General features: G+C 39.6%; 1 protein-coding gene and 1 pseudogene across 1 annotated transcript; both read left to right on the plus strand.

Annotated features, from left to right (window-relative positions):
* The first annotated feature begins 1168 nt into the window (after positions 1–1168).
* LOC140245676 (uncharacterized) lies at positions 1169–6660 on the plus strand. The gene is made up of 4 exons (XM_072325220.1): positions 1169–2042; positions 4735–4872; positions 5906–6043; positions 6611–6660. Exons 1-4 carry the CDS (start codon positions 1169–1171, stop codon positions 6658–6660), a joined length of 1200 nt encoding a protein of 399 aa, XP_072181321.1.
* Positions 6661–9707: 3047 nt separating this feature from the next.
* Positions 9708–16896, plus strand: LOC140245677 (uncharacterized; annotated as a pseudogene).
* Positions 16897–27609: the final 10713 nt, after the last annotated feature.

Below are 27609 nucleotides of genomic sequence, written 5' to 3' on the forward strand. Positions count from 1 at the left end.
TACTGTATCTACATTGTATACCACGTAGAAAATTCTCCACTGATCTGGTCAGTCTGTGTGTACTATATCTATATCATATAGAATGTTCTCCATTAATGTGGTCACCCGTGTACATACACATTAAAACAACCATGCATACAGCCTTGATACATGTACATAACTACTAGTGTGTACATTTGTGACACCCCTCAACGTCGAAAACTAGTATAGTTAAAGGTGGTTTTGTGCTGCAAAGGATTTTTTCCTTCGGCAAAGGCCTTTGCAAGAACGGCGACTTCATCGCCACGGAATTCAGTTGGCGAAGGGTCTGAAAACCAGACAATATCAAATTGCGTTTGCTTACAAGCAGAGCGCCACTACGACAAAATATTGAAAGGTTTGAATCAAAAGCGCGGCCGAGCCCGGCAGTGTAAATGGGGTCTAAGACATAGACCCCGTATACATAAAAAAAAGAGACGCTTTCTCGGATTTGATCATGCGCAGAAGCAAATTTTGCACACGACACGCTCAACTCCCGTCCGAGTCGTGCTTGCGAAAACTCTCTATTTTCACTCCTGTTCCTCACTTGCACCGATCCATTCACTCCAAACATACACATAAACACAAACACACACACATACACACACACACACACACACATAAACGTCGAGAAACGAAACCGACACAGTATCAATGTGAAAAATCGTTAGTCTTGGACTTTGACCCTTCCCAGACATCATCGCTGCTGCGATCATTATTCGATCGATATAGTATTAAATTTGTGGGGAATCCCAACGTTGTTTCACACCACACATTTTCCTCCTTGGTGTTCTATGTCGTCATGTGCTTGAACCAATCCGATTTCAATATATTGGCTCTACGCCTATTCCCTTTGTACGTCAGTATGCAAAGAAAAGAGAGAAAGAGAGAGAGAGAGAAAAAAAACCCCGCTATCTCCAGATATTCTCTTCATTGAGTAGAGGACAGGGCGAAACCAAGCCCTTCAAAATGTTCACTGCTAGCAAGGAGACGTCTCGTGGCAGCGGTTTTTAGTGTTATATGCTTCGTATTGAAAGATGTTAATTTATAGATGTTAATTGTTAGTAGCCATTTCTAGTGCTCTGATTACAACGATCCACCGGTCTGACGACAAAATGTGCCGTCCTACTGAAAATCTCGCAGTTGCAATATGGCGGCCAACGACGACGTGATAGCAGGATACCTCGAATGTCCCGTATGCCTGGAAACTTTTGAAGACGCCAGGGACCTGAAATGTCGCCACACCCTTTGTGTAAAGTGTATACAAAACCTTGCCAGTGGTGGAAATAAGATTACATGTCCAGTGTGCCGCCAAGTAACGATTATCGATGGGTATTACGGGATATCCATGCTCAAGCCAAATTATTTGGTTAATAAGATGGCCGAGGCATTGAAACAGAAGAATATCACCACTAATTATAAGAGTACAAACGAGAAAGAACCAGTCTGCGAGAAGCATCGACCAGTCCGCAAAAAACATTTCTGTGAGGAATGTAAGGAATTCATCTGCAGTGAGTGTGCTTTAGAAAATCATAAAAAGCATGCAAGCAAAGTTAGTAGCGTGAAGAAAATTGTCTCTGCGAGAACCCAGGAAATGAAACAGATTCTTTGCGACAGTAAGACCAAGCAAAGGCAACATAAAGAAATCATCTTTGGTCTGCAGAAGAAATACAGTACGGGAAAATCTGAAGAATCTATCAAAGAAAGCAAGAGCGAATTCGACGAGTCAATCAGTACTCTTTCAACCCAGCTGCAAGAATGGAACGGTCAGATGCAGACGATGATGGACGTCGAGACAAAGAAGTCTGTTGCGTTTTCTAAATCCTTGAAGCGAGGAAGGGATATGCTGGCCCGGTGTAATGAGGTGGAAATCATCACAAACTTCCGGCAGTGGTCAGACGAGATGAAGGCTAATGATCTACGAGTGTCGGCGAACCCGAGTATGGACAGGGAGTCCAAGGCTATGAAAGACACAGCTCGCACTTGCCTTATTCATCTTAGAAAACTTGAAGAAGTTCTGTCAGGTAAGATGAATAACAAGGGTTGCATACTGTACATCATTAGTACGTCGTACAAAACCAGTAAGACCTTTCTTAAGCCGTTCGTATTATGCCCGCAGCCTGGTCGACGGTCTTGTCCATTTTTTTTTTCACATCCTAAGAAACCGTATGGACGTCGTAAGAACAACGTAAGAACCAGGCAAGATTTTTGTAGATTTCGTAGGGTCTCGAGACAAGTCTAGAATCCTCAATTCTGAGAAGATCGTACGAACGTTTAAGTTGTTCACAAAGAGCTCTTACGCCGTTCGTAAGATAGTCTTACGATCGGAGATTGGTACGTACGGTGTTCATACGAACGACTCATAACGTCCACAAGACGTTCGTAAGCCGCTCGAAAGGATTTTGTGCAATTGTTGAGTTGTAGAAGATATAAATCAACTGCTACAACCGCTCGATTTCCTTCCTCTTCCTCTTCCTCTTCTCCTTGGCACTAATGTTATTTTGACAGTACATCATGTCAAACTTTCAGCACTCAAGGAATTTTGGACAGTACATGGCAAAACTTTTTTTTTTGCATTTTTCTTTATTACAAGAAGGCCGCAAGAAACTATGCCCCACCTTACAAATATCTACGAACTCCTGAATTCGTACGCACATGGAAAGAGATTCGTTCGAACGCATCGTGACCATGTATACCTTTACCTCTCTCATAAAACATAGGGAACTACAGAAGCTCTCAGAGGGCGCAGACCTTCTAAAGAGATTAACGATTTCCACGGATACGTATGCACGCTTTAAAAATCACCCGATTTCCCATTATATAAGCCTTTAGTTACGTCATCAACTCCCAGCTGCGCGGCGCGCCTCGCCGTAGCAGAAACTAGAGCATGCACTTTAGTGCCTGTATGAAAACTTCAAAATGCACAACTTGAACTCCCAAGTGCATTGACCTTACCTGCAAAAATATCAGAAATCCTTCATAAAATTCACAAATAATCATGGATCACTAGCAAAATTTAATCATCTGTTTCTCGTGTCATTCTCAATCTTTCTTGTCTAATCCGTTCGCAACTTTTTGAGTTATATTGTAGCGAAAATATGAATTCAAGCTCCCTTATATTACCCTTTTAAGATAATCAGGCCTACATCACTTACAATCAAAAGGGACGTGTATATTTTTCATCAAAAACGGAAATTCAGTTGAGTTTCTTCATATTTTCTTTACTTTGTATTTCATTTCCATCTGAGAAGATGGCTTAATATCCCATATTCAGCTGCATGGCTCGTATTCCATAGGGTCCAGTTCGATATAAGGCGTGACCACTTCACCGGGTTAAGCATACTACTCTTTATGATGAATAAAATGCAGCGGGATCTTTTACGTGCGTGAGTTGTGACTCTCCCACACACGGGACCTCCATTTTATGTCCTATCCGAATAACAGAGTGCTTTGCCTCTTTCTAGAGGGGGTGGTATGAATACACACAACATTGCTCAGTGGGACCCGGGAATCGAACCGGAGTTCTTTGGAGGCAGACGCGATAGCGACTGAGCTAACTCACCGCCCTTCGTTCTTCGTGAATTTCGTTCATTTAATGTGATGTCAGAAACTGCGGTAGCTTTCTCATCCAGAGAAGGCCGCACGAAAACCTTAACAATTCATAACTCTTGAAGGAAATCTCCGATTTTCCTCATTTTCACTGATATTTCTGCATCGACTAAATCCACATGTATATTTGTGCTTCATTCCCCTTTAACGAAGGTTTAACTGCAATCTGATCATCATATCTTCGCTTGGTTTTGTGTAAAAAAGCAGCGAAATTCTATCAATATTGCAAACGGTCGGGCAAAAACAAAACAAAACAAAACAAATAAAACAAACCTAACCAAACCAAACCAAACAAACAAACAAACAAACAAACAAAAACACATCGTACATTTGTGAACCATTTGTGTAGAAGGAAGTGAAATTTCAGCCAAAATTGAAAAGATTTATATATGGATTTCGTTCAATTTTAAGTCGTTATTTAAATCTCCCCCATTTATACAGTATCTACGCATGTATAGAAAAGAAATCGTCCTTGTTAGTTTGCGAAACTTTTATCCAAACATTTTCTAGAGGGTCAGAAGAGAGGCTGTGTGGCATGATCAAAGAAAAATAAAATATTGGTGAAAAAAAATGTGGACTTTAACACCTTCGGGTTTTTTTTTTTTACTCTGTCATTGCGTATGGTTATACATAATCGGCAATTTTTCAATCATCTGCAATCGATTCATGAAGAAAAATTTCCGCTTAGTAAATCATAAAACGTTGAAATAGATCTTATTCAACAAAAACCAATTTTTATCAACGTTCTTATAAGATGTTGAACAACGTTCTTATAAAATATAATTATCATAATATGATAATTATATTTTACTGGTTACCCAGGGGAGCCCTTGCATTGTTCGCGCTGATAATATTATGATATTATTATAAAATGATAATATTATTATCATTTTATTAAGCTTGACTAAGACCTCTCTGATTGAGAAATAATGATATTAAGAATTTTTGGGTTGTTCTTCCTTATTTCCTTGCCGTTGCTATTATCCCGTCATTTCCAGGTACTCCGGGTCAAACGTGACATCATAAACAAACACTTTTCCATGCCATAGTACAGAAGCTTAAAAATTTATTGCTTAAACATATTTTGGATGTTTCCTTTTTTTTCAGAACTGCAAGCTAACGACACCTCATCGTCAGGGGTACCCAACGATGCTAGTGGAGAAGGTTTGCAGAAAGCAGGCCCATCGACCCTCAAGAAGCGGCGTCTAAATGTTTCACAGCCACTTGCGAGAAATAACGATGAAGGTAAGTCTAATGCTTTATCGAGCCAATCGACGTCACAACTAAGTCGGAATCAGACTCACCCTTCTCCCACTGGATAGCCGAAAGGTGCATCCGGTAAAGGACATCGCTCCCTATATCATGCCTGTCAACATGTAATTATGGTTGATTTTGTCGAGCCCACTGGAGGTGCGGGGAGACTACCAGGATTCGCGGCGTCTGTCCGTCCGTCGTTCGTCCGTAACGCGACAAAAACTTGAATAACTCTCTACTGCGGACTTCAATTTCAATCAAACTTGAAGGGAAGAGTGGACATGCAAAGTTAGACTTTTTACCAAACATGAAGTGCATCTCATGGTCAAAGGTCAAAGGCAGGGGTCAATGACCTTTAGGGCCCAATGTTAAGTTTTTACAGAGGTTTCGATTATGGCTCATAACTTTTGATGTATATGTCTGTGACCAAACTTGGCTGCGGCAAGGTCAAAGTTAAAAATCACATTCTACTAAAAGTTTGTCACATTTGGTATTGTGAAGGATTCTGATTTGTACGCTAGATATACTGCTTGTGATGTTGAATGGATTAAGGGACTGTGCGGAGCAACAGTACTGAGGAGTGACAGCAGACCTATCGGCTGTTGTATTATTTAGAACACCAAGCAAGTCCCACCTAAATACTTTCAACCTAAACGATATCAAAATCGTCCGCGGCAAGATTATGTTTAACTTGTACAGATTTACGTGGTCAACATGTGCGAGTGTTTCAGTATACACGTAGGCCTACCGGATGAAAATTGTTACATTTTCGTACCCAGGGTTTGGATCTTTGGAAAAGATGTTTTATCATTTACTCAACGAGAGTAAGGGGTAACGGGTAATGCTGTCGTAATTACGACAGCAGGGCCTCTTTGAAAGCAGTGTAAACAACAATAATGCTACCCCGAATCAAACGTGAAATCGTAATAATATGTTGAATATTTTGCCATGCGGTATCCAAGCATAAAATCCGTAGACAAGAAATTGTTATTACATGTTTTACGTTTTCCTCTTTTTTTTTCAGAACAGCACGGAAACGACACATCTCGGTCAGGGGCACCAGATGATGGCAATGGCAAAGATTCGCAGAAAGCAGGTCCATCGACCCTCAAGAAGTGGCATACAGTTTTTTCGCAATCAAGTGCCAGTAGTATCGATAAAGGTATATCCCCTGCTTTATCGAATCCATCTACGTCACAGCAAACTCGCACTTCTACCATGGAACAACCGACTGGTTCATCCGGCAACATATCAAACACTCGCCTACTACGGGAGTTAGATTGGATACCGATAAAAGTGATTCGTCGTGATCCTCCTCTTACTTAGCCCTACAAAGCATGATATCATTTTTCTCCGGCTCAGAGTCAGATGGAATAAACACCGCATCCCGTCTTTTTTTCTCCGATGTTTTTCACTCCGAGTAGAATAAAGGTCTCACTTAAATCGCCTCGCTATGAACAAAATCAGATGCATGCATGGGGAAACGTTCTGTTGTTTATGCCCCTTTTTCACCTTCACGGATCGCATCACGGATCACCAAGGATCCTCGTTCCGGGACCATCCGTACTATTTCCGGTATGACTGTGTTGACTCCGTGAAGTCATCCGGCATCACCCTTGATCATCCGGCATGTCTTCATCCCCGACATCACTGATGAAAATCAATACGAACTCTTCCTTGTTGGCACCGTCTACTCCGTGTTGCCTCCGTATTCCTTCCTTCCTTGTAGGCATCGGCTACTCCGTGTTGTCTCCGGACTCATTCCAGGAAAATCCGTAAGACATTGGGACGTCCGGGATGAAAAATGTGTATGTTTTTTTTTTTTTTTTGCCAATACAAGCTCATAAAGTCAATAAAATTTGCTCACATCTTCCCCAGCAGTCAGTACAGCCATCAACCCCTCTGACTGTTCGTATAGCAATCGTCTGAGAAGCTTAAGTGGCCCACACACACCTCCTTGCTGTTTTTTTGTGTGTGTTTTTATTTGTTTTTATTCATTTTGCTTGTTTATGTCATGATTTCCAGAAGAAAAAAAAATGCGAGTTTGAAACAAAGAGATTGGCCTTTATGGTGTCGACAAGTAAAGAAGAAGGTAGGCTGCTGCAGATTTTCTGGTGTACTTGTTATATTGATGCTAGAGTCACACACGGCCGGGTCACAAAATGGATTTGATTAGGTTGAAAATGACCCGGATTAGTCCTGGAATGAGGGTAATTTATGTTACAGTCACACACGGCCGGATTTCAAACCGGTTACTTAAGGAATTATATCCGTATCAACCCGGTTCGAGCCGTAGAGACCCGTATTTACCCTTATCGAACCGTATAAAAATCCGCTTTTTGAACTGGATCCTTTTCGACCCCTACCGACCCGTGTTAACCCGTTTCGACCCTTACCGCCCCGGGTGTAAACCTTGTCATCATCCATTACATTGAAGGCACTGCTGTATACAGTAAGGGTTCATGGGGTTTTACGCTGCGGGTTGCAGCGGGTCGGTGCGAGTCAATACGTTTCGAACCGGGTCAATTCGGATATAAATACGGAATTGAAATCAGTGACAAAATTTTTGAACATTTTTGAACGTATCGTATCCCCCTGAATCCACCAGGAATTGACACGGGCTACGATGCGGGTCAATGCGGGTCTCTACGGTTTGAAACGGATCGTTACGGTTTAATTCCTCGTGGACCCGGTACGAAATTCGGCCGTGTGTGACACTAGCATTAGCTCGAGAGGCATGTCGCCCGATAATGAAAAAGTATCAAAAGCAAATGCAGAAGTCATTTGTCAACATTTTGGGGATATCCGTGTATTATTGAACATGAAAATCATGCAATCCTTTTTAAAAGCTATAATACTTTAGCCTCCACAATATTTCTTTTCCTTATGAAAAGTAAACATTACTTTGACTTGTTACAATAATATTATGATAAAGTGTGATATCATTTCCTGTGGTTTCTGAAAGAGGTAAGTAACATGTTCTCTCAGAGAATTCTCTTTTTTTTTTTGTATTTCTTTATATCGTTGTTCTGTCTTGATGTCACAAAATAGTGTAGTGTTTTCATCCAGCGATGGCGGCACAGAAACCTTAAAAATTTGTAACGTTTGAACAGACTGCCTGATTTTCCTCAAACTTCACTTATGTGCTCTTGCTGCATTGGTTTCTGTCTACATGTTTTTGCTTAGACCCTACAATCAGAGGTTAGACAATTTAAGTCCCGGGTTTTCCTAGTAGGCCCTAAAAATAAAGGGGAAAAAAGAAGCACACACACACACACACATACAAATTGTGGCATGACGTGAAGTGTGTTACGCGCATTCTTCTTATGCGCGTTCTGGTACGGTAAGCTTTTGAACCACTTTCCCTTCGAACGCTCCTCTGTCCTGCAAAGGATTTTTTCCTTCGGCAAAGGCCTTTACCCGAACGGCGACTTCGTCGCCACAGAATTCAGTTGACAAAGGGTCTGAAAACCAGACAATACCAAATTGCGTTTCTTTACGAGCAGAGCGCCACTACGACAAAATATTGAAAGGTTTGAATCAAAAGCGCGGCCGAGCCCGGCAGTGTAAACGGACAAAATTGCGGGGCTCGGCCGCGGCTCGGCCCAGCCCCGCACTGTGAACGGGGTCCTAGACCCCGTTTACAGTGCGAGGCTCGGCCGCGGCCGAGCCCTCCTTCATTTCAGTGTAAACGCACAAAAGGCCAAATGCGAGCCCAAGATTGGCCTCGCATTTGGCCACGCTCTAGAGGTGTAAACGCAAACTGGGCCAAATGCGCGGCCAATTTTAGTATGGCTTCGAAACCCTCTGCCTATACTATTTCGCTATTCAGGATATTAACCCCCTCAACGTCGAAAACTAGTATAGTTAAAGGTGGTTTTGTGCTGCAAAGGATTTTTTTCCTTCGGCAAAGGCCTTTGCCCGAACGGCGACTTCGTCGCCACGGAATTCAGTTGGCAAAGGGTCTGAAAACCAGACAATACCAAATTGCGTTTGTTTACAAGCAGAGCGCCACTACGACAAAATATTGAAAGGTTTGAATCAAAAGCGCGGCCGAGCCCGGCAGTGTAAACGGGGTCTAAGACATAGACCCCGTACACATTAAAAAAAAAAGAGACGCTTTCTCGGATTTGACTCATGCGCAGAAGCAAATTTTGCACACGACACGCTCAACTCCCGTCCGCGTCGTGCTTGCGAAAACTCTCTATTTTCACTCCTGTTCCTCACTTGCACCGATCCATTCACTCCAAACATACACATACACACAAACACACACACACACATACACACACACACACATAAACGTCGAGAAACGAAACCGACACAGTATCAATGTGAAAAATCCTTATTCTTGGACTTTGACCATTCCCAGACATCATCGCTGCTGCGATCATTATTCGATCGATATAGTATTAAATTTATGGGGAATCCCAACGTTTGTTCACACCACACATTTTCCTCCTTGGTGTTCTATGTAGTCATGTGCTTGAACCAATCCGATTTCAATATATTGGCTCTACGCCTATTCCCTTTGTACGTCAGTATGCAAAGAAAAGAGAGAAAGAGAGAGAAAGAAAAAAAAAACCCGCTATCTCCAGATATTCTCTTCATTGAGTAGAGGACAGGGCGAAACCTAGCCCTTCAAAATGTTCACTGCTAGCAGGGAGACGTCTCGTGACAGCGGTTTTTAGTGTTATATGCTTCGTAGTGAAAGATGTTGATTAATAGATGTTAATTGTTAGTAGCCATTTCTAGTGCTCTGATTACAACGATCCTCCGGTCTGAAGACGAATGTGCTGTCTTACTGAAAATCTCGCAGTTGCAATATGGCGGCCAACGACGCCGTGATAGCAGGATACCTTGAATGTCCCGTATGCCTGGAAACTTTTGAAGACGCCAGGGACCTGAAATGTCGCCACACCCTTTGTGTAAAGTGTATACAAAACCTTGCCAGTGGTGGAAATAAGATTACATGTCCAGTGTGCCGCCAAGAAACGATTATCGATGGGTATTACGGGATATCCATGCTCAAGCAAAATTATTTAGTTAATAAGATGGCCGAGGCATTGAAACAGAAGAATATCACCACTATTATTATAAGAGTACAAACGAGAAAGAACCAGTCTGCGAGAAGCATCGACCAGTCCGCAAGAAACATTTCTGTGAGGAATGCAAGGAATTCATATGCAGTGAGTGTGCTTCAGAAAATCATAAAAAGCATGCAAGCAAAGTTAGTAGCGTGAAGAAAATTGTCTCTGCGAGAAGCCAGGAAATGAAACAGATTCTTTGCGACAGTAAGACCAAGCAAAGGCAACATAAAGAAATCATCTTTGGTCTGCAGAAGAAATACAGTACGGGAAAATCCGAAGAATCTATCAAAGAAAGCAAGAGCAAATTCGACGAGTCAATCAGTACTCTTTCGACCCAGCTGCAAGAATGGAACGGTCAGATGCAGATGATGATGGACGTCGAGACAAAGAAGTCTGTTGCGTTTTCTAAATCCTTGAAGCGAGGAAGGGATATGCTGGCCCGGTGTAATGAGGTGGAAATCATCACAAACTTCCGGCAGTGGTCAGACGAGATGAAGGCTAATGATCTACGAGTGTCGGCGAACCCGAGTATGGACGGGGAGTCCAAGGCTATGAAAGACACAGCTCGCACTTGCCTTATTCATCTTAGAAAACTTGAAGAAGTTCTGTCAGGTAAGATGAATAACAAGGGTTGCATACTGTACATCATTAGTACGTCGTACAAAACCAGTAAGACCTTTCTTAAGCCGTTCGTATTATGCCCGCAGCCTGGTCGACGGTCTTGTCCATTTTTTCACATCCTAAGAAACCGTATGGACGTCGTAAGAACAACGTAAGAACCAGGCAAGATTTTTGTAGATTTCGTAGGGTCGCGAGACAAGTCTAGAATCCTCAATTCTGAGAAGATCGTACGAACGTTTAAGTTGTTCACAGAGAGCTCTTACGCCGTTCGTAAGATAGTCTTACGAACGGAGATTGGTACGTACGGTGCTCATACGAACGACTCATGACGTCCACAAGACGTTCGTAAGCCGCTCGAAAGGATTTTGTGCAATTGTTGAGTTGTAGAAGATATAAATCAACTGCTACAACCGCTCGATTTCCTTCCTCTTCCTCTTCCTCTTCCTCTTCTCCTTGGCACTAATGTTATTTTGACAGTATATCATGTCAAACTTTCAGCACTCAAGGAATTTGGGACAGTACATGGCAAAGCTTGCTTTTTTTTTTTGCATTTTTCTTTATTACAAGAAGGCCGCAAGAAACTATGCCCCACCTTACAAATATCTACGAACTCCTGAATTCGTACGCACATGGAGAGATTCGTTCGAACGCATCGTGACCATGTATACCTTTACCTCTCTCATAAAACATAGGGAACTACAGAAGCACTCAGAGGGCGCAGACCTTCTAAAGAGATTAACGATTTCCACGGATACGTATGCACGCTTTAAAAATCACCCGATTTCCCATTATATAAGCCTTTAGTTACGTCATCAACTTCCAGCTGCGCGGCGCGCCTCGCCATAGCAGAAACTAGAGCACGCACTTTAGTGCCCGTATGAAATCCTCAAAATGCACAACTTGAACTCCAAAGTGCATTGACCTTACCTGCAAAATATCAGAAATCCTTCATAAAATTCACAAGTAATCATGGATCACTATGACATAGCAAAATTTAATCATCTGTTTCTCGTGTCATTCTCAATCTTTCCTGTCTAATCCGTTCGCAACTTTTTGAGTTATATTGTAGCGAAAATATGAATTCAAGCTCCCTTATATTACCCTTTAAAGATAATCAGGCCTACATCACTTACAATCAAAAGGGACGTGTATATTTTTCATTAAAAACGGAAATTCAGTTGAGTTTCTTCATATTTTCTTTACTTTGTATTTCATTTCCATCTGAGAAGATGGCTTAATATCCCATATTCAACTGCATGGCTCGTATTCCATAGGGTCCAGTTCGATATAATGCCCCAGTCACATAGACTTCCCGGATCACCCCGGACCACCCCGGACCACCCCGGATCTGATCCGGGGAGAGATCCGTGTTGACGCCGGGAGGCCAACACGGCAACTTTTGGAGGTCAAAATCATCTGGCGTCATCCGGGGATTGCCGTGTTGGCAGAGCAATCCGAGGTGGTCCGTGTGGCTGCCGTGTAGCTGCCGTGTTGATCCGTGTAGCTGCCGTGTTGATCCGTGTAAATGCCGTGTTTGTCCGTGTAGACGCCGCGCTCTTCCAGCCTTATCCTTGTAGATGCCGTGTTGATACCGTGTGTACAGTCATACCAAAATCCCGGATCTCCCCGGACGTCCCCGGATCTCCCCGGAACACCGTGTAGATCCTTGAGCATCCGTGTTTATATGTGACTGGGGCATCAGGCGTGACCACTTCACCGGGTTAAGCATACTACTCTTTATGATGAATAAAATGCAGCGAGATCTTTTACGTGCGTGAGTTGTGACTCTCCCACACACGGGACCTCCATTTTATATCCTATCCGAGGAACAGAGTGCTTTGCCTCTTTCTAGAGGGGGTGGTATGAATACACACAACATTGCTCAGTGGGACCCGGGAATCGAACCGGAGTTCTTTGGATCGTGAGGCAGACGTGATAGCGACTGAGCTAACTCACCGCCCTTTGTTCTTCGTGAATTTCGTTCATTTAATGTGATGTCAGAAACTGCGGTAGCTTTCTCATCCAGCGAAGGCCGCACGAAAACCTTAACAATTCATAACTCTTGAAGGAAATCTCCGATGTTCCTCATTTTCACTGATATTTCTGCATTGACTACATCCACATGTATATTTGTGCTTCATTCCCCTTTAATGAAGTTTTAACTGCAATCTGATCATCATATCTTCGCTGGGTTTTGTGTAAAAAAAGCAGCGAAATTCTATCAATATTGCAAACCGTCGGGCAAAATCAATACAAAACAAAACACAAATAAAACAAACCTAACCCAACCAAAACAAACAAACAAACAAAAACACATCGTACGTTTGTGAACCATTTGTGTAGAAGGAAGTGGAATTTTCAGTCAAAATTGAAAAGATTTATATATGGATTTCGTTCAATTTTAAGTCGTTATTTAAATCTCCCCCATTTATACAGTATCTGCGCATGTATGAAAAAGAAATCGTCCTTGTTAGTTTGCGAAACTTTTATCCAAACATTTTCCAGAGGGTCAGAAGAGAGGCTGTGTGGCATGATCAAAGAAAAATGAAATATCGGTGAAAAAAAAAAATATGGACTTTAACACCTTCGGGTTTTTTTTTTCTCTGTCATTGCGTATGGTTATACATAATCGGCAATTTTTCAATCATCTGCAATCAATTCATGAAGAAAGGTTTCCGCTTACTTAATCATAAAACGTTGAAAAAGATCTTATTCAACAAAAGCCCATTTTTATCAACGTTCTTATAAAATGTTGTTGCTGTATATGAGGAACCCAAGTCATGAAAACTGTATAAATGTCGCTATGGCGACTGGTATGCCTCCGCCCTAATGCATGGATCTCCTAAGAGGTCTAGACTTTGTCTTGACTATGTGAGACGGCAGATTCACACAATATTGCCAAAAAAAAAGAGAAAATACAATGGCATGTTTTGCACAAATGTGTTGAGTGTTTACTTTCTTTGAACTAGATTTAAATTGGAGGATGGCTATAATGTTAAAGAGGACAGGTTTTCGGAAATTTAAGCATTTTCACTTAATCTTTAGTTTTTGCTCTTCTACTCCCCTTGGTCCACAATTCTTCAAATAAGCACTAACTACAATTGAAGTAACATCCATTGTCATGACATGCGTTGAGCTTTTTTGAAAATATGGGAATATTGTGACATTTGAACATGTTCCCTTGACCCGGTGATCTTTGACCGTTTGACCTTATAACCAAAATTTACCAGAATCCTGCATTTCCCCTGCATTTACAATTTTATATGATATTGTATATATGTTCTTTACACCCTATTTGAACTGTTCCTTATGATTCACTATTCTGTAGGCCTATTCATTTTGTTTTCATTTTCTCCCATTGTTTTCACCAGCCCCCCTTTTTTTTTTTGCACCCGAAGATATAGGAATATAGGGTGTCTCCACTTTGAACTTCCACTCTTTTTAACCCGGAAGTGGCACTAGAATAAAATAGAGTTAAACTTTTGAGCGCGTTAAGGCCTAAAAATTGTTTTAGAGCTGAAGACCTTTTTTTTTCTTCTTGTTAGCTCATGAAACCCGGAAGTGCCCCCCCCCCCGCTTTTGAACGTGGCTGTGTACAGTCGTACCCACAATAGAACATTTCAGGATTTATGACATAAATTATTGTAAACATTTTGCTATGTACATTGTATTGAAAACGGGATGCAGAAATATACTCAACTGAATTGAAGTGAACTGAACTGTTGCAATATTATTCTTTAACGTTTTCTATTCTCGTGGTCGGACGTTTACCCTGTGTAATTGTGTGACACGTGGTCATGGAGAGCGGTGACTGGAGTGAATGAAAGCAAACACACGTTACGTAGTAAGTAGAAACCCTACGTACTCTTGAAAGGAAGCTATTATGGTCAATCTTGAAATTTCTGATAAACACAAACAAACAATTTTGTAAACAAATTTCGAAAAATAATTCTGCCGCGCCGGAGCCACTGTAATGGCTTATGATTCATTCACGCGCGCTCAAGCTTAATCTTTGAGCTGCCGACAATCAACCGGTGTACCGGCGAGCTGTTCGATTTCACTCCAGCTAGATCTTGTAGATACCGGAGCGATGGCGGAAGTGTCATGTACGCCTATACCTGACCATGTTCATACACTTTACTAGCAGTATAGGGGTCTACATGACAGCTAATTTTATCTATATGATTGTGAAAATGCAGTAAAACTCAACAATGAAGCTGAAATATTGTTTTCAAGTCTGTATCCAATGTGGCCTAAAGTTACGTGGGCCTGACATGCCTGATATCGGTGTAAATGTAGTTGATATAAAGGTTCTGTTAATATCAAGCACGAGTTAACAACTCGAGAATGTCGCACAAAAGCATAAATAAAAGTCTAGAAAGCTAACATCTGTTCACTTAGTTCTAAGTTAGATTAAATAAGCAGGCCCTTCAAATCTACGGAAAAAATAAAGCTAACAAAGATTAAGGTCATTAAGATCATGATGGTCAAAATGTGTGCTGTGGTATAGGAGGGGCCTATGTATGTGATATATCTTTCTACTTTCATCTGACGGGTGCTTTACAGTATTGAAAAAAATGCTTTATCCCATTGCCTGTGGTGATTAAAAAGTATACTGGACAATGCTGATGTAATTGATTTGACACTGAAAGTTTTACAAGCAATTTGACAGAAGAAGCAGTGCTAATAAAAAAAAGGCTACTCTTAGTAACAGAGACAATCTAATCATATTTTGATTGAGCTTGAGTGGGACTTCCATTGTGTCTACACCTGAAAATAAAGATGTAACACATAAACATTTTATGTTGTGCTTTCCGAGTTCCTTTCAGTTACAATTATCCTATCATTTCCATCCACCACTGGTCAAACGTGAAATGTCAAAATGTCAAGTATTTTGTCATGCGATAGCACAGACATCGTAAAATAAATCAGAAACAACATTGGTTCAGTGTATTTTGTTTCCTCCCTTCAGAACTGCAAGCAAACGGCACCTCCCCATCAGAGATACGCCACGATTCCACTGGAGGTTCGCAGGAGGCAGGTTCATTACCACGCAAGAAGCAACGTCTAGAGGATTCACCGCTACAGGCTAGAAATATCGATGCATGTAAAGTCCCTGCTTTGTCAAGTCCATCGACGTCACTGCGAAGTCCTTCTACCTCTGGACAACCAAAATTTACATTCAGTAGCCCATCATCCACGCAAGCTACTAAGCAACCTACGCTCGGTACGTTTTCATTTGGTGGTTGTGAGCCTTCGACATCCGGTAGCACATCATCCACGCAAACTACTAAGCAACCTACGCCCGGTGCGTTTTCATTTGGTCGTCGTGAGCCTTCGACATCCTGTAGCACATCATCCGCGCAAGCTACTAAGCAACCTACGCTCGGTGCCTTCGACAGGGAGTTTCTATTTCAACAAGTCCTAGCCACCCTCATTTAATTTTGGGACCACCCGAAAAGACGGACTTTAGATTCTTCCAGTCGAAAAGGGGGAGGGGGGAGGTTGACCCTTGACTCCCGCAGCGCACACACACATCCACGTACATTAGTTCCGCCCAGGCCTATCAAAAGAACTGATCTTTAAGACCTGACAGAACCTACTTTCCAAGGGTTGCGTCATTAGAATTGGGGGGGGGGGGGGGGAGGGGGGTTGGTGGAGATTATTTGACTTACGACGGCCGGAGCCTCCTCCTCCCCCACGCAAATTCACACGCATTCACATATAGGCTTACACTACAAAAAGGTCTGCTACTCCAGCTCAATTTATGTTTAGCTCAGAGAGTTCTCTGCCGGAGCTATGATGGTTCAATATACGCAGAAGTGGCAGCTTTCGTCGAAATAAAAAAGCCGTACCAGATACTTAATAAAAGAATTGATGAATGATGACCGTCGTGTTAGACGTCACGTACAGATCATAATGCATGAGACATTATTCAAGCCAACATGCAGATACAGGTGATTATAAGTGCCTCATTGCCATTTCAAGTCTTGAAAAACCGTATCCAAACCCAGCCAAAGCAGATTGCTTGAACGTTAACCGCAAAACCAAATTTGCTATAGAATAAAGAGCATGTCGCGGGCAAGCTTCAGAAACTGCAGAAATTCAGTAGGAATCGCGAAACACTGAGACTAGTTTCTATACTCAACACCGAAATTGGATAGGTTTTTACAAAGACAAAGTATAATGCCGAGCAAACCAAAGAACATGTAGTGTTCCATACCATGTCTCACGCCTCAGTTTCCCTCCAGCTCACGCCCAGCAATCCTTTTCTCACGCCTACCAGGAGGCTAATACCACATGACTTTCTTACAAATTACAGCTTTTCACTACTGTAAAGGAATAATCCCGAGGTCTCTTAAATTGTGCCGTCTATACTAAGTTATTTCCATCGACATACACAGATCGAGACTTATTCACCCTTGAAGATATTTGGGGGAAATGCTCAAAATGATGTATTTTAGAATCACCTTCTATTGTAGAAAATGGTTCTGAAAGGCATCATTTTTAGTATTTTTCCCAAAGTCTCTTAAAGGGTGAATGAGTTGTGATTTGTATGTATGGATGGACATATATATACAATGTATGTATGGGTAAACATGCAGATAAGAATTATGCGAGTAAAATTTATTCTTAATACGCGAGTTTGTGAAAAAGCTCCCTATCTTGGCAGAGGGATATTTCCTCCTGCGACCCAACCTCTAACGTTTTAAACTCTCGCAGCTATTCACTCCAAGCTAGTTGAGATACTTGGCATCTCTCTCTATACCCAACTGTAATGTAGCTGTCAACCTTGCACCTCAGTTCGCATCCAATTTTAATAGTGTATACACATTTTCCAAGTTGGAGGTACAGTGTTTAAGAAGTCGTGTGGTACAAAATTTCCTCTTGAAATACATGTATTTAAAATATTAAACCAAGCAGCTAATCTTGAGCGTAATAATGTGCATGGTTGTAGTTAAGTATATATATATATATGCAAAGTAAGAAATTGTTGGTGACAAAGTTTGCCTCAGACGACATGTTTCTCCGTTTGACCATGAGTATTTCATTTCAATGGTTGAATTTAACAGTGTGTATATTGCATTTGAGCCTGGTTAAAGGATAAGTTACACTACACATGTATTTATACTTTAGTGAGTTTTAGTTAGAGAGGAGTATGTAATGATTAGAGTAACGAAACAAAATATCGCAGAATATTGACTACAATTGAAGTCGTTCTATGTTTAAGTATCATGAAGGTAAAACAAATAATTGTGTACTTTGAAAGTGAGATATTGGGCCGAATGCATAAACAAGCAATTGCTTGTAAGCAATTGCTTCAAGCAAAAGCACAAGCTCGTCTAGCAAAAGGTCTAGCTCAAGCAATTGCTTAAATCCATATGCATAACCTTATGCTTGTGCTGATACCTTTTGCTTGTCCCGCACAAGCAATTGCTTGCGTTTTCAACAAATAGTAGACTTGCTAAGGGGGTAAACGCTGCATTTTTTAGTACAAATGTCCTACTTGGCACAGATGTTCCCTAGGGCAAATGAAAAATTTTCATCTAACGAGACAATCTGTATCTATGCAAATAAGCCTTAATTTGCAGTTTATGCAGAAATACATATAAAAATTATTTAAAAATATATATGCATCCAGCAGAAGTACCTTATTTGGTAGAAGTATTCTATATAGTAAGTGGAAACATTCCTGCAAAAATTGATTTCATACCTATGTAAATAAACAAAAAAATTGCATAATTATGCAAGTTATTGTGCAAAAATCTGCATTTTTGAAAGAATTTCTAATCTATTAAGCACTGGATCTTGTAGTGCAAAGTTTGAACCTGGGATGGATGTTCCTTGGGTCAAAACCAAATGATTTATCTAAAGAGACAAACTGTCTCTATGCTAACAACCTGTTCTTTGCACAATATGCATATCAAAATCTACACATAGATTATCAGAACAAACAAAAAGCAATTATGTGACAATGTCTTAAATCGCTTTGAACTTAATATCCAAAAAGCTAATAGAATAAGACAATATTCTCACAACAACACTTTTCAGTTGCTTAAGTTGTTTCCATATTATTTGATCAACTTAGGTATTTTATGCATGAATTTTGTTAATTAGTATACAAGACGTGAAATTTCGAAACATATTGATCTTTGAAATGATTTTTACTATAAATTTTCCCTCATTGCATAAATGCTTTGTAGGGTGGGAAAAATAGCAATCGATAGTGACACTCTTAAAATATGATTATGCAAATATAAAAGTAGGGCCTATGTAGGAGCAGATGCAAATCGGAACAATATTGCTTACAAAAGGATTGTTTTTCCCTTGCAAACAGTACACAACTGACGTCATGGTTAGAAATCATTACCAAAAAACACTACAATAGTGAAAGTGTGAATCCTGATTTTCATTGTGTTTTGTAGGCACCCAAGCGAATAAGGGACTTTTTATATCAAACTGATTATAAACTTGTGTAAATTATGTGGATTATGTGGACTAAGGGTATCTGCACACATTAAGAACTCACAAACTTGAGTTAGAAACAAAGTCTGTTTCTGAAAAAAAAAAAGTTCCCTCAGTATACTATGAGCTGCTATGGCATGGAAACTATGCTAGGAAATTTATACACAATAACATTTTGATAAGGCAATAATTTATGCAAAAATTGTCATGTGAACATTAATCTTAGTCTCTGACTTAAAATCAGTCAATTTCAATAATAAATCAAAGCAGAAATAATATGTTCATAGCTATAAAAGAGTATATTAGATGGCCTTTACAATTACTAGGATGTGATTTGTCAACAGATCGTCACATGCTACTGTTTAGGAGGATCGTAAATATCATATTCTCCCTGGCTATGATTGTTTCCCTTGGGATAATGTCACTCCCTGGCGGTCCAAAGAATGTTATATTCCACCACATACCAGCTAATACCTGTATAGATGATTATGATCTACATGAACTTGAAGCTTTTTCCAAAAAACATCATTATGTTAACTGGTTTTGTGTAAAGATGTCAGAGGTTAAAATAAAAATACACAGGTAAAAATGTAAAAGGTAAGAATGTCAGAGGTTATACATGACACTGTGTACATCAAAATTAACTTTCATGCGACCCATACATTAAATGCAATGACGGTGATGACTATACCATGTCACTGAATGCCATGTCCTTTCCTGCTTATCAAGAGGAAACAAAAACACTTGAGAGGGGAGGGCTTAACATTTTTTTTCGATAATCAACAAGGGTATCACTGTCAGGAAAGAACATGCACAAATATGTACTAAGTTTCATGATCCTTGTTTAACTGAAATAATGAGAAGAAAGAAGATGGTCAGTTGCCATCTTCTTTCTTCTCATTATTTCAGTTAAACAAGGATATACATTCGTATCCCACAAGGCAATCTGATAAATTTCATCTACAAAATCCTAAAACGGTGATGGCTCTGAAATCTATCAGACACACTGGACCTGATATTTGGAACTCTCTTCCTTCAGAAATTCGAATTTTAAAGTCTATGTATTCTTTCAAGAAAGCTGTAAAGACAATGCTGCTCTCTGGATATCAGTGATCTTATAATGTCATTGCAATTGTATTGTATATGAAATTCCCTCGTAGAATTATCGCTGTTCAGAATTTATTGCGTAATGTTATGTAACCGATCATGACCTGTAACTGTTCACCTGTACCTCGGTGAGAAAATACTTTGCCATGCTTAACTATTCAGTGATCCAGGTGATCTAACTTTGTGTATTAGCGAAAGCAGACAGACCTCTCCTCTCTCCTTTTTCCTGTCCTATCTTTATGCAAGTCATCCCTCCCCTTATTTTACTATAATAATGTTATGTATTATGTACGAGGGCTGCATGCAAATCAAGCAATGCTTAAGCTGTAGCCTTTCTGCGTTTCTCATTGCATCACTGATTGTGTTCTGTTGTACATTGTAAAGGCAATGAAGAAACTGTATTGCTGTACATTCTAAAGGTAATGAAGAAACTTACCTTGTTAGCAATTAATGTTTATTTATATCCATTTATATGTTTGGCACCATCATTGTATATGATATATATGTACGTATCTGCGTGAGCAATGATATAATGCAGGAACCAATAAATTCAAATCAAAATCAAATCAAATCAAAATCAAATTCAAATCAAATCAAATCAAATACCTTGATTCACATTCAAGATATGGAAGAAAAAGTGAAATATAGCACTTTCATCAGAGCTTTGACCTTTTGGCAGGAAATTTCCCAGAGAATCTCCATTAGGTAATACATGTATATATTAAGTTTCAAGAAAAATCCTACAAGCATTGCAGAAATATGAGGGATATAGTGAAATTTGATCTTTGACCCTTGACCTTTGACAAATGACCCCTGAATTCCCTAGAAAATCCCTGCCAGTAGAGTTCCATGAAGACACACCTTGAACCATTTGCAAGATACAGAGACAAAAGTGAACATTTTCACCTGACCTTTGACCTTTGACCTCTTGACCTGAAACTCTCTGAAGAATCTTATTTTGGTATGTATATATATATATATATATATGTATATATATATATATATATATATATATATATAGTACATGTATATGCAGTCACTAAGTTTCAAGAAAATACCTTCAGGCATTGCATAGATATGGGGGAAATAATGAAATTTTAGCATTGACCTTGAACTATTGACCTTTGACCTCTTGCCGATTTTACTTAAAAACTGCTTAATTGATTGTCCCATCATACGTCATCCTTGGTGAAATTTGCTTAATCCAGTCTTGAGTTATCGCGTAAACTGAAACAAGTCGACCTTGACCATTGACTTCTGGTACATTCGGGTATTAATATGCACAATATGCTAATTAGGTGGTATTTGCACAGAGAAATAATGTTTTGATATTACAAGCGAGAAATAATGTTTTGATATTACAAACCATTTCCTTTTGACTAAAGGATATACATAATACTTTGGTAGTTTTTATCATAAAATGCAGTTCGTATACTGTAAGAAAAACTTTACAAGTAATGTTTTTACTTTACTTTCTTTAGTAATTATGTAAATTAACTAGTAATGATGGTTCAATAATTCAAATTCTTTTCTCTTTTTGTTTCATAGAGTGTTTCTAAAGGATTATATCTATCTAGGAAGAGAATTAAGGGGGGTTTCATTGTTTACAAATCAATTTGAATAACTCGCATAATATTATGCAAATTTTATGTTTATTTACATAGGTATGAAATCAGTTTTTGCAGGAATTGTTTCCACATACTCTATAGAATACTTCTACCAAAATGGGTATTTCTGCTGGATGCACATATATTTTTTAAACAATTTTTATATGTATTTTTGCATGAATTATGCAAATTAAGGCTTATTTGCATAGATACAGATTGTCTCTTTAGATGGAAAAATTCCAATTGTACCGAGGAACATGTGTGCCAAATAGGACATTTGTACTATAAAATGCAGCGATCACCCCTTTTTTCGCCCTTAGCAAGCCTAAAAAAAGGGACGGTCACGCCTGTGCGAACACAAGAACAAAGGCGAGTGTGACAGCATGTATTTCAAAGGGCGTGTGTGTGCTGAAGCATTTCCTGACATAGCGAAGGAGCTATGAAATGACACTCATAAATGCACACACAGACGCACACACACACCTTTATACACACACATACTGGCTGATTCCCATCACTGCTTAGAGAAGCCGGCATCTGCCAGATCGCACGTGGAGAGAGGTCTCCTTGCTCTCCACCGAAGTCAGACATCCTGTACTTGTTAGGTGATACGCTATCAGCGTATCACCTATTGTGATTGTCAAAATCTCTCTTTATTAGGTGATACGCTATCAGCGTATCACCTATTGTGATTGTCAAAATCTCTCTTTATTAGGTGATACGCTTTTAGCGTATCACCTATTGTGATTGTCAAAATCTGTCTTTTTAGGTGATACGCTATCAGCGTATCACCTATTGTGATTGTCAAAATCTCTCTTTATTTCTTTTTATTCTTCTTTCTTTCTGGACAATTTTGTGTCATCAATATCTCAAGAATGACATTACGGAATAACATGACATTTTCAGGGAACATGTCTCATGACAAAATCTAGCCACAATAAGGTTTTCATGACAGTAACATATCTATGACGTCATCTAGGCGCCATTTTGTGATTTTCGGACCATGTTACATGATCGATCATAACTTCATAACTAAAGGTCATTTCTGTATCATTTTCTGTGGACATTAAGTTTAGGTCACGCTCTATCTTACATGTTAATGCTAATTACCTAGGACATCATTACGCGCACGTACGCGCGCATCAAACTTTTAAAAGGCTCAAAACAACTTTCCAATGGGAAATCTCGAAGTTTCAGACAATTTTAAGCGTTCCGCGCGTAGGCGTCCGTCCGCGCATTTTCGCGCGCAGTGCGCGTAAGCAACATGAAAATGCAATTGTTTTGACAGATTTGGATTCCTGATACATTAAGTAACAATATCCAATGATTTCCGATCAATTTTGACTTATAACAAAGGAATGCGCTGGCGTCAAAGTTGAAATTTCGTGTGCGCGTCTATGTGGAAATATAGCGAAAAACATGTCTTTGTTTATTTCGCCATAGCTCTTTAAAACGCAGGGTGACCGTATGTTTTTATTGCATATTACAAAAGCATATGAATTGGAAATAACATTTCAAGCATCAATATTTCCCGAAATACATTATGACGTCATCATATCATCATCTGAAATCAAAAAAGTGGAATTAATTTTTTTGAGGTACTGTTTCTGACATTCATTTGCTCGTATCTCTCTTGTTTAAGCTCAATATTATCCCAAATTCAGATATGTTTTACTTTGAACATTTGCCTTTCAAGTCCATGTCATGGTTTTGAAATTTGATGACATCATCATACCTTAAATTGTGATTAAAGGTAAAGACTCAAAATCGGACAAATTTACGTGTATTGTCTATGGGAGGTGATTTTTTTTTAGACCATGCATTGACTTGACAACGTTTAAGCACCTTTATCTCAGCTGATTTTGCTCCATTTCCTCTGAAACTTATGTATGTTGTAGCTCAGACAATAAGCTGCAGTCATCATGCATTTTATATTTTAAAATCTCCTCATGAGGTCGACAATTTTGTAGTTAAAAACTGAAAATGAGAATGCAATCTGTACGGAACGATTGGCGATCGTTGTTTGCAACTGTATATTGGTCGAATCCACGCGGCCACTTGTGGGAAGTTGAATAGCGCCATCTCCGTCAACAGTCACGATTGTATAATTAAAAATTTAAGTTTCGCAAACGATCTTCAGGACAGCCATTTGGCGTAATCGCTTAGCGCGCTGGGTGTTCATAACGCCATACGGGAAGGCGAGAAGTTCGACTCCCGCAGGACTTTTCCCTTTTTTTCTTTTTTTTTCGGCTGTTCAGCTTTACTCGATGTCATTTATCGTATTATTTTATCAAGTATACGTAAGCCGTGAACACGGCTGCTCTATTTCCCTTAATTGTTTTGTATTGGAGTTTGGAGATTGGGTTTGCTTCATTAATTTTGTCACACTTAATGTTGTAAATTGCCCCTTGTTACAGTGTCCCGCTTGCCACCTTTCGTTTGCTCTTTCCTTTTCTCTTCATTGGTTATTGTTATATTGTAACAGGATAGGTAGGAACATGTACGTTTAGATAACTGGCAGGAATGGGAGCTGAATTGATTAATTCTAGTCCAGGTGTATGGCGCCTCGCTCATATCTTTGAAATTCCAGGTTGTTATTGTTTGACCCAATTACGGAATTGTAGACAGGTTTTATGTTTCTATAGAGGTATCTTATGCCACATGAGTGGAAGGCATCACTGTTTAGTAGTAGTAATGAACTTTTTCATGTTGTAAATGATATTAAGTTATGAATTTCACATCCAATCTTCGGGACAGCCGTGTGGCTTTATAGTCGCTTAGCCCGCTGCATTGTCATTATGCACTACCTTAGGACGAGATGTTCGAGACCCGCAGGACGCTATTATTTTTTCTCTCTCTTTCTTTGTTTTTCTTTTGGCAGTTCTGCTTTATTCCGATGTCATTTATCGTATTATCTTATCAAGTATATAACTACCCCACGAGACACAGTCACTCAAGTTCCATTTTTTTTTTGTCGGAGGCTGGAGGTTGTATTTGCTTTATTTATCATACGTAATGTTGTAAATTGCCCTTGGTATACAGTGCCCCGCTTGCCACCTTTCGTTTCTCTTTCCTTTTCTCTACGTTTGTTCCTGTAACACTGCACAAGACAGGTCGGAAAATAATTTACATAACTCAACTGGAGCAAGAATGGCAACTGAATGAATTAACTCTAGGCCAGGTGTATAACGGCGTCTCGCTCATCTCTTTGAAATTCCAGGTTGTTATTGTTTGACCCAATAACGGAATTGTAGACAGGTTTTATGTTGCTATAGAGGTATCTTGTGCCACATGAGTACAAGGCATCACTGCTCAGTAGTAGTAATGAACTTTTTCATGTCCCTCCATGTCAATTATAGTGTGTTTAAAGGGGTTGTGCGTCTATCTGCCAAAGAAAAGGAAAACCTTATTTTCGCCATGGCTGTTTCTCTATACGTAGCCGTATGTGGTGAGTGTTGTTGGTATCTGAGCAGTGAAGAACAGAGCGTCAGGCTAAAATCCCCCTTAGTTATACGCGCTAAGCGTTCAATGTCATATATCTTTATTTATGTAGTCAATCACTGCTAATGGAGTTACAGAATTATGTTATGACACGTTTCACTGAAAGTTTGTAAAGCAAAGTTTATGGACAAGGCAAGCAATTGTACATAAATAATACCATTAATTTCAGAGGGAAATTATGTTATACCTAAATGTAAGAGTATCACTGCTTTGGAATTGGTGAGACAATATGCTTGGCACGAGGGCTTCCACTTCTAATAGCTGATCCCTTTGAAGATTTGTCGGTCACGGGTGATCGTCATGATTCATCTTTCACGTAGAAGCTTACGTTCCACACTCTTAGTTCGAGAAGACTTACCATCACACTTCAAATTGCGATTAAAGGTAAAGACGCAAAATCGGACAAGTTTACGTGTTATGTCAATGGGAGGTGATTTTTTTTAAAACCATGCATTGCCTTGACAACGTTTAAGCACCTTTATCTCAGCTGATTTTGCTTTATTTCCTCTGAATCTATAGTATGTTGTAGCTGAGACAATAAGCTGCAGAAATCACGCATTTTATTTTTGCAAATCTCATCAGGTTGATAATTTTGCAGTTTAAAACTGAAAATGAGAATGGAATGTCGACCAGACGATTACTGAATCATCTTTGACATACATAACTTTACGTTCCTCATGTTTTCTCGTCGAGACGTATGGCCGAGTGGTTAAAGGCGACGTTTCAGAGACGTGAGGTTGCGGGTTCGAACCCCACAAGAGCACGAAACAAAATACTTACTTTTTTTTTTACTTTTTTCTTCAATGGAGTACTACACCTTCACCTATGCAGAAATCACGTTCGCATGTAACCGCACCTATACGCACACACACACAATATCCCTTTGTTTTGTGTTGGAGACCAAAGCGCTTCGACTGGAAATTTCGACTTGAAAATACACATGTAAATGTGAAGGTGACCCTTAAAAGACCTTATCGCCATGTTTGATTTCTGTTTTTTAACAGTATAAAGACCTATTGGTAAATATTCATTTACATATCCTGTCTGATCGACTTACTTGCCCACGCCGACACACGCATGAAATGTTCACATGGTTGCATGACAGAAACAATTTCATCTGAATTATGTGGGACTGTATAAAGAATAGGACTTCACGAATGTGTCTCATGTCCTCTATTTGTCTGTTTATGCTAAAAAAACAACTGCTATAACATCTAATACATTTTGCTTCACTTGTCACACAAAAGGTTATAAATTGCAGTTGTGCAGTATATTTTTGCCAGCTCTCGTCTTCTCTTCCCTTTTCGCTACGTTTGTTTTGTTATACTGAAGGTGGGGATTTATGCATTTATATAAATACTTCAACTTGAGTGGGAAAAAGAACTGAATTGATTTACTCTAAGCCAGGTGTATACCGTCTCGCTCATCTCTGTGATATTTCGTACTGTATTGTTTGACCCAATAACGGAGTTGTAGACAGGCTTTATGTTGCTTTAGAGGTATCTTGCGCCACATGAGTGGAATGCATATGCTGTTTAGTATTAATGAAGAGTTCTTTCATGTCCCTCCGTGCCAATTACAGTGTGTTTAAAGGGGTTGTGTGTCGATCTGCCAAATAAAAGGCAAAACTGTTATTTAAGTAATGGCTGTTTCTCTATACGCAGCCGTAGGTGATGAGTGTTGTTGCCATCTGAGCAGTGAAGAGCAGAGTATCAGGTTATAATCCCCTGAGTTATATGTGCTAAGCGTTCATTTTGATATATCTTTGTTTATCTAGTAGTCACTGCTAATGGAGTTACATAGTTATGTTATGACACGTTTCACTGAAAGTTTGTAAAGCAAAGTTTATGGACTATGCAAGCAATGGTAGGCCTACATGATTAATACCATTGATTTTAGAGCGAAATTATGGAATGCCTAAATGTCATTGTCTCATTGCTTTGTTGAGACAATATGCTTGACACTCCTTCCACTTCTAACTGTTCCCTTTGAAGATGTGTCGGTCACGGGTGATCATCATGATTCATCTTACGTTCCACACTCTTGGTTCGAAAAGACTTACCATTTAGTTACGTGGTTAGAAGCTATGTCTCTTTCTTTATTTTAGTTGAGGTAATGCCGCTTTCGTCTAGGTACAAATCATATTGTCATGTAAACAAACACACACTCTCTCTATTTGCCTCTGTTTTGTTTTTGGACGTTTCATTGCTTTTTCTGCCGGAAAATTTCACAGGCTTGTAGCTGCAAGGGCTTTCTTTATTTTTCCTTTTTTTCTTAGGCAGTTCAGCTTCACTCCTATGTCATTTGTTTCACTATTTCCTCAAGTATACACATCC

The sequence above is a fragment of the Diadema setosum genome, assembly GCF_964275005.1.
Source record: "Diadema setosum chromosome 20 unlocalized genomic scaffold, eeDiaSeto1 Scaffold_20_unloc_1, whole genome shotgun sequence".
Lineage (NCBI taxonomy): Eukaryota > Metazoa > Echinodermata > Echinoidea > Diadematoida > Diadematidae > Diadema > Diadema setosum.

Bases quoted from the DNA above. Each gene is read 5' to 3' on its own strand.
- LOC140245676 (XM_072325220.1), top strand. From the start codon at position 1,169: ATGGCGGCCAACGACGACGTGATAGCAGGATACCTCGAATGTCCCGTA. The intron at 4,873-5,905 runs GTAAGTCTAATG...TTTTTTTTTCAG, and splicing joins TGCGAGAAATAACGATGAAG to AACAGCACGGAAACGACACA. The intron at 6,044-6,610 runs GTATATCCCCTG...CCTTCCTTGTAG, and splicing joins TGCCAGTAGTATCGATAAAG to GCATCGGCTACTCCGTGTTG.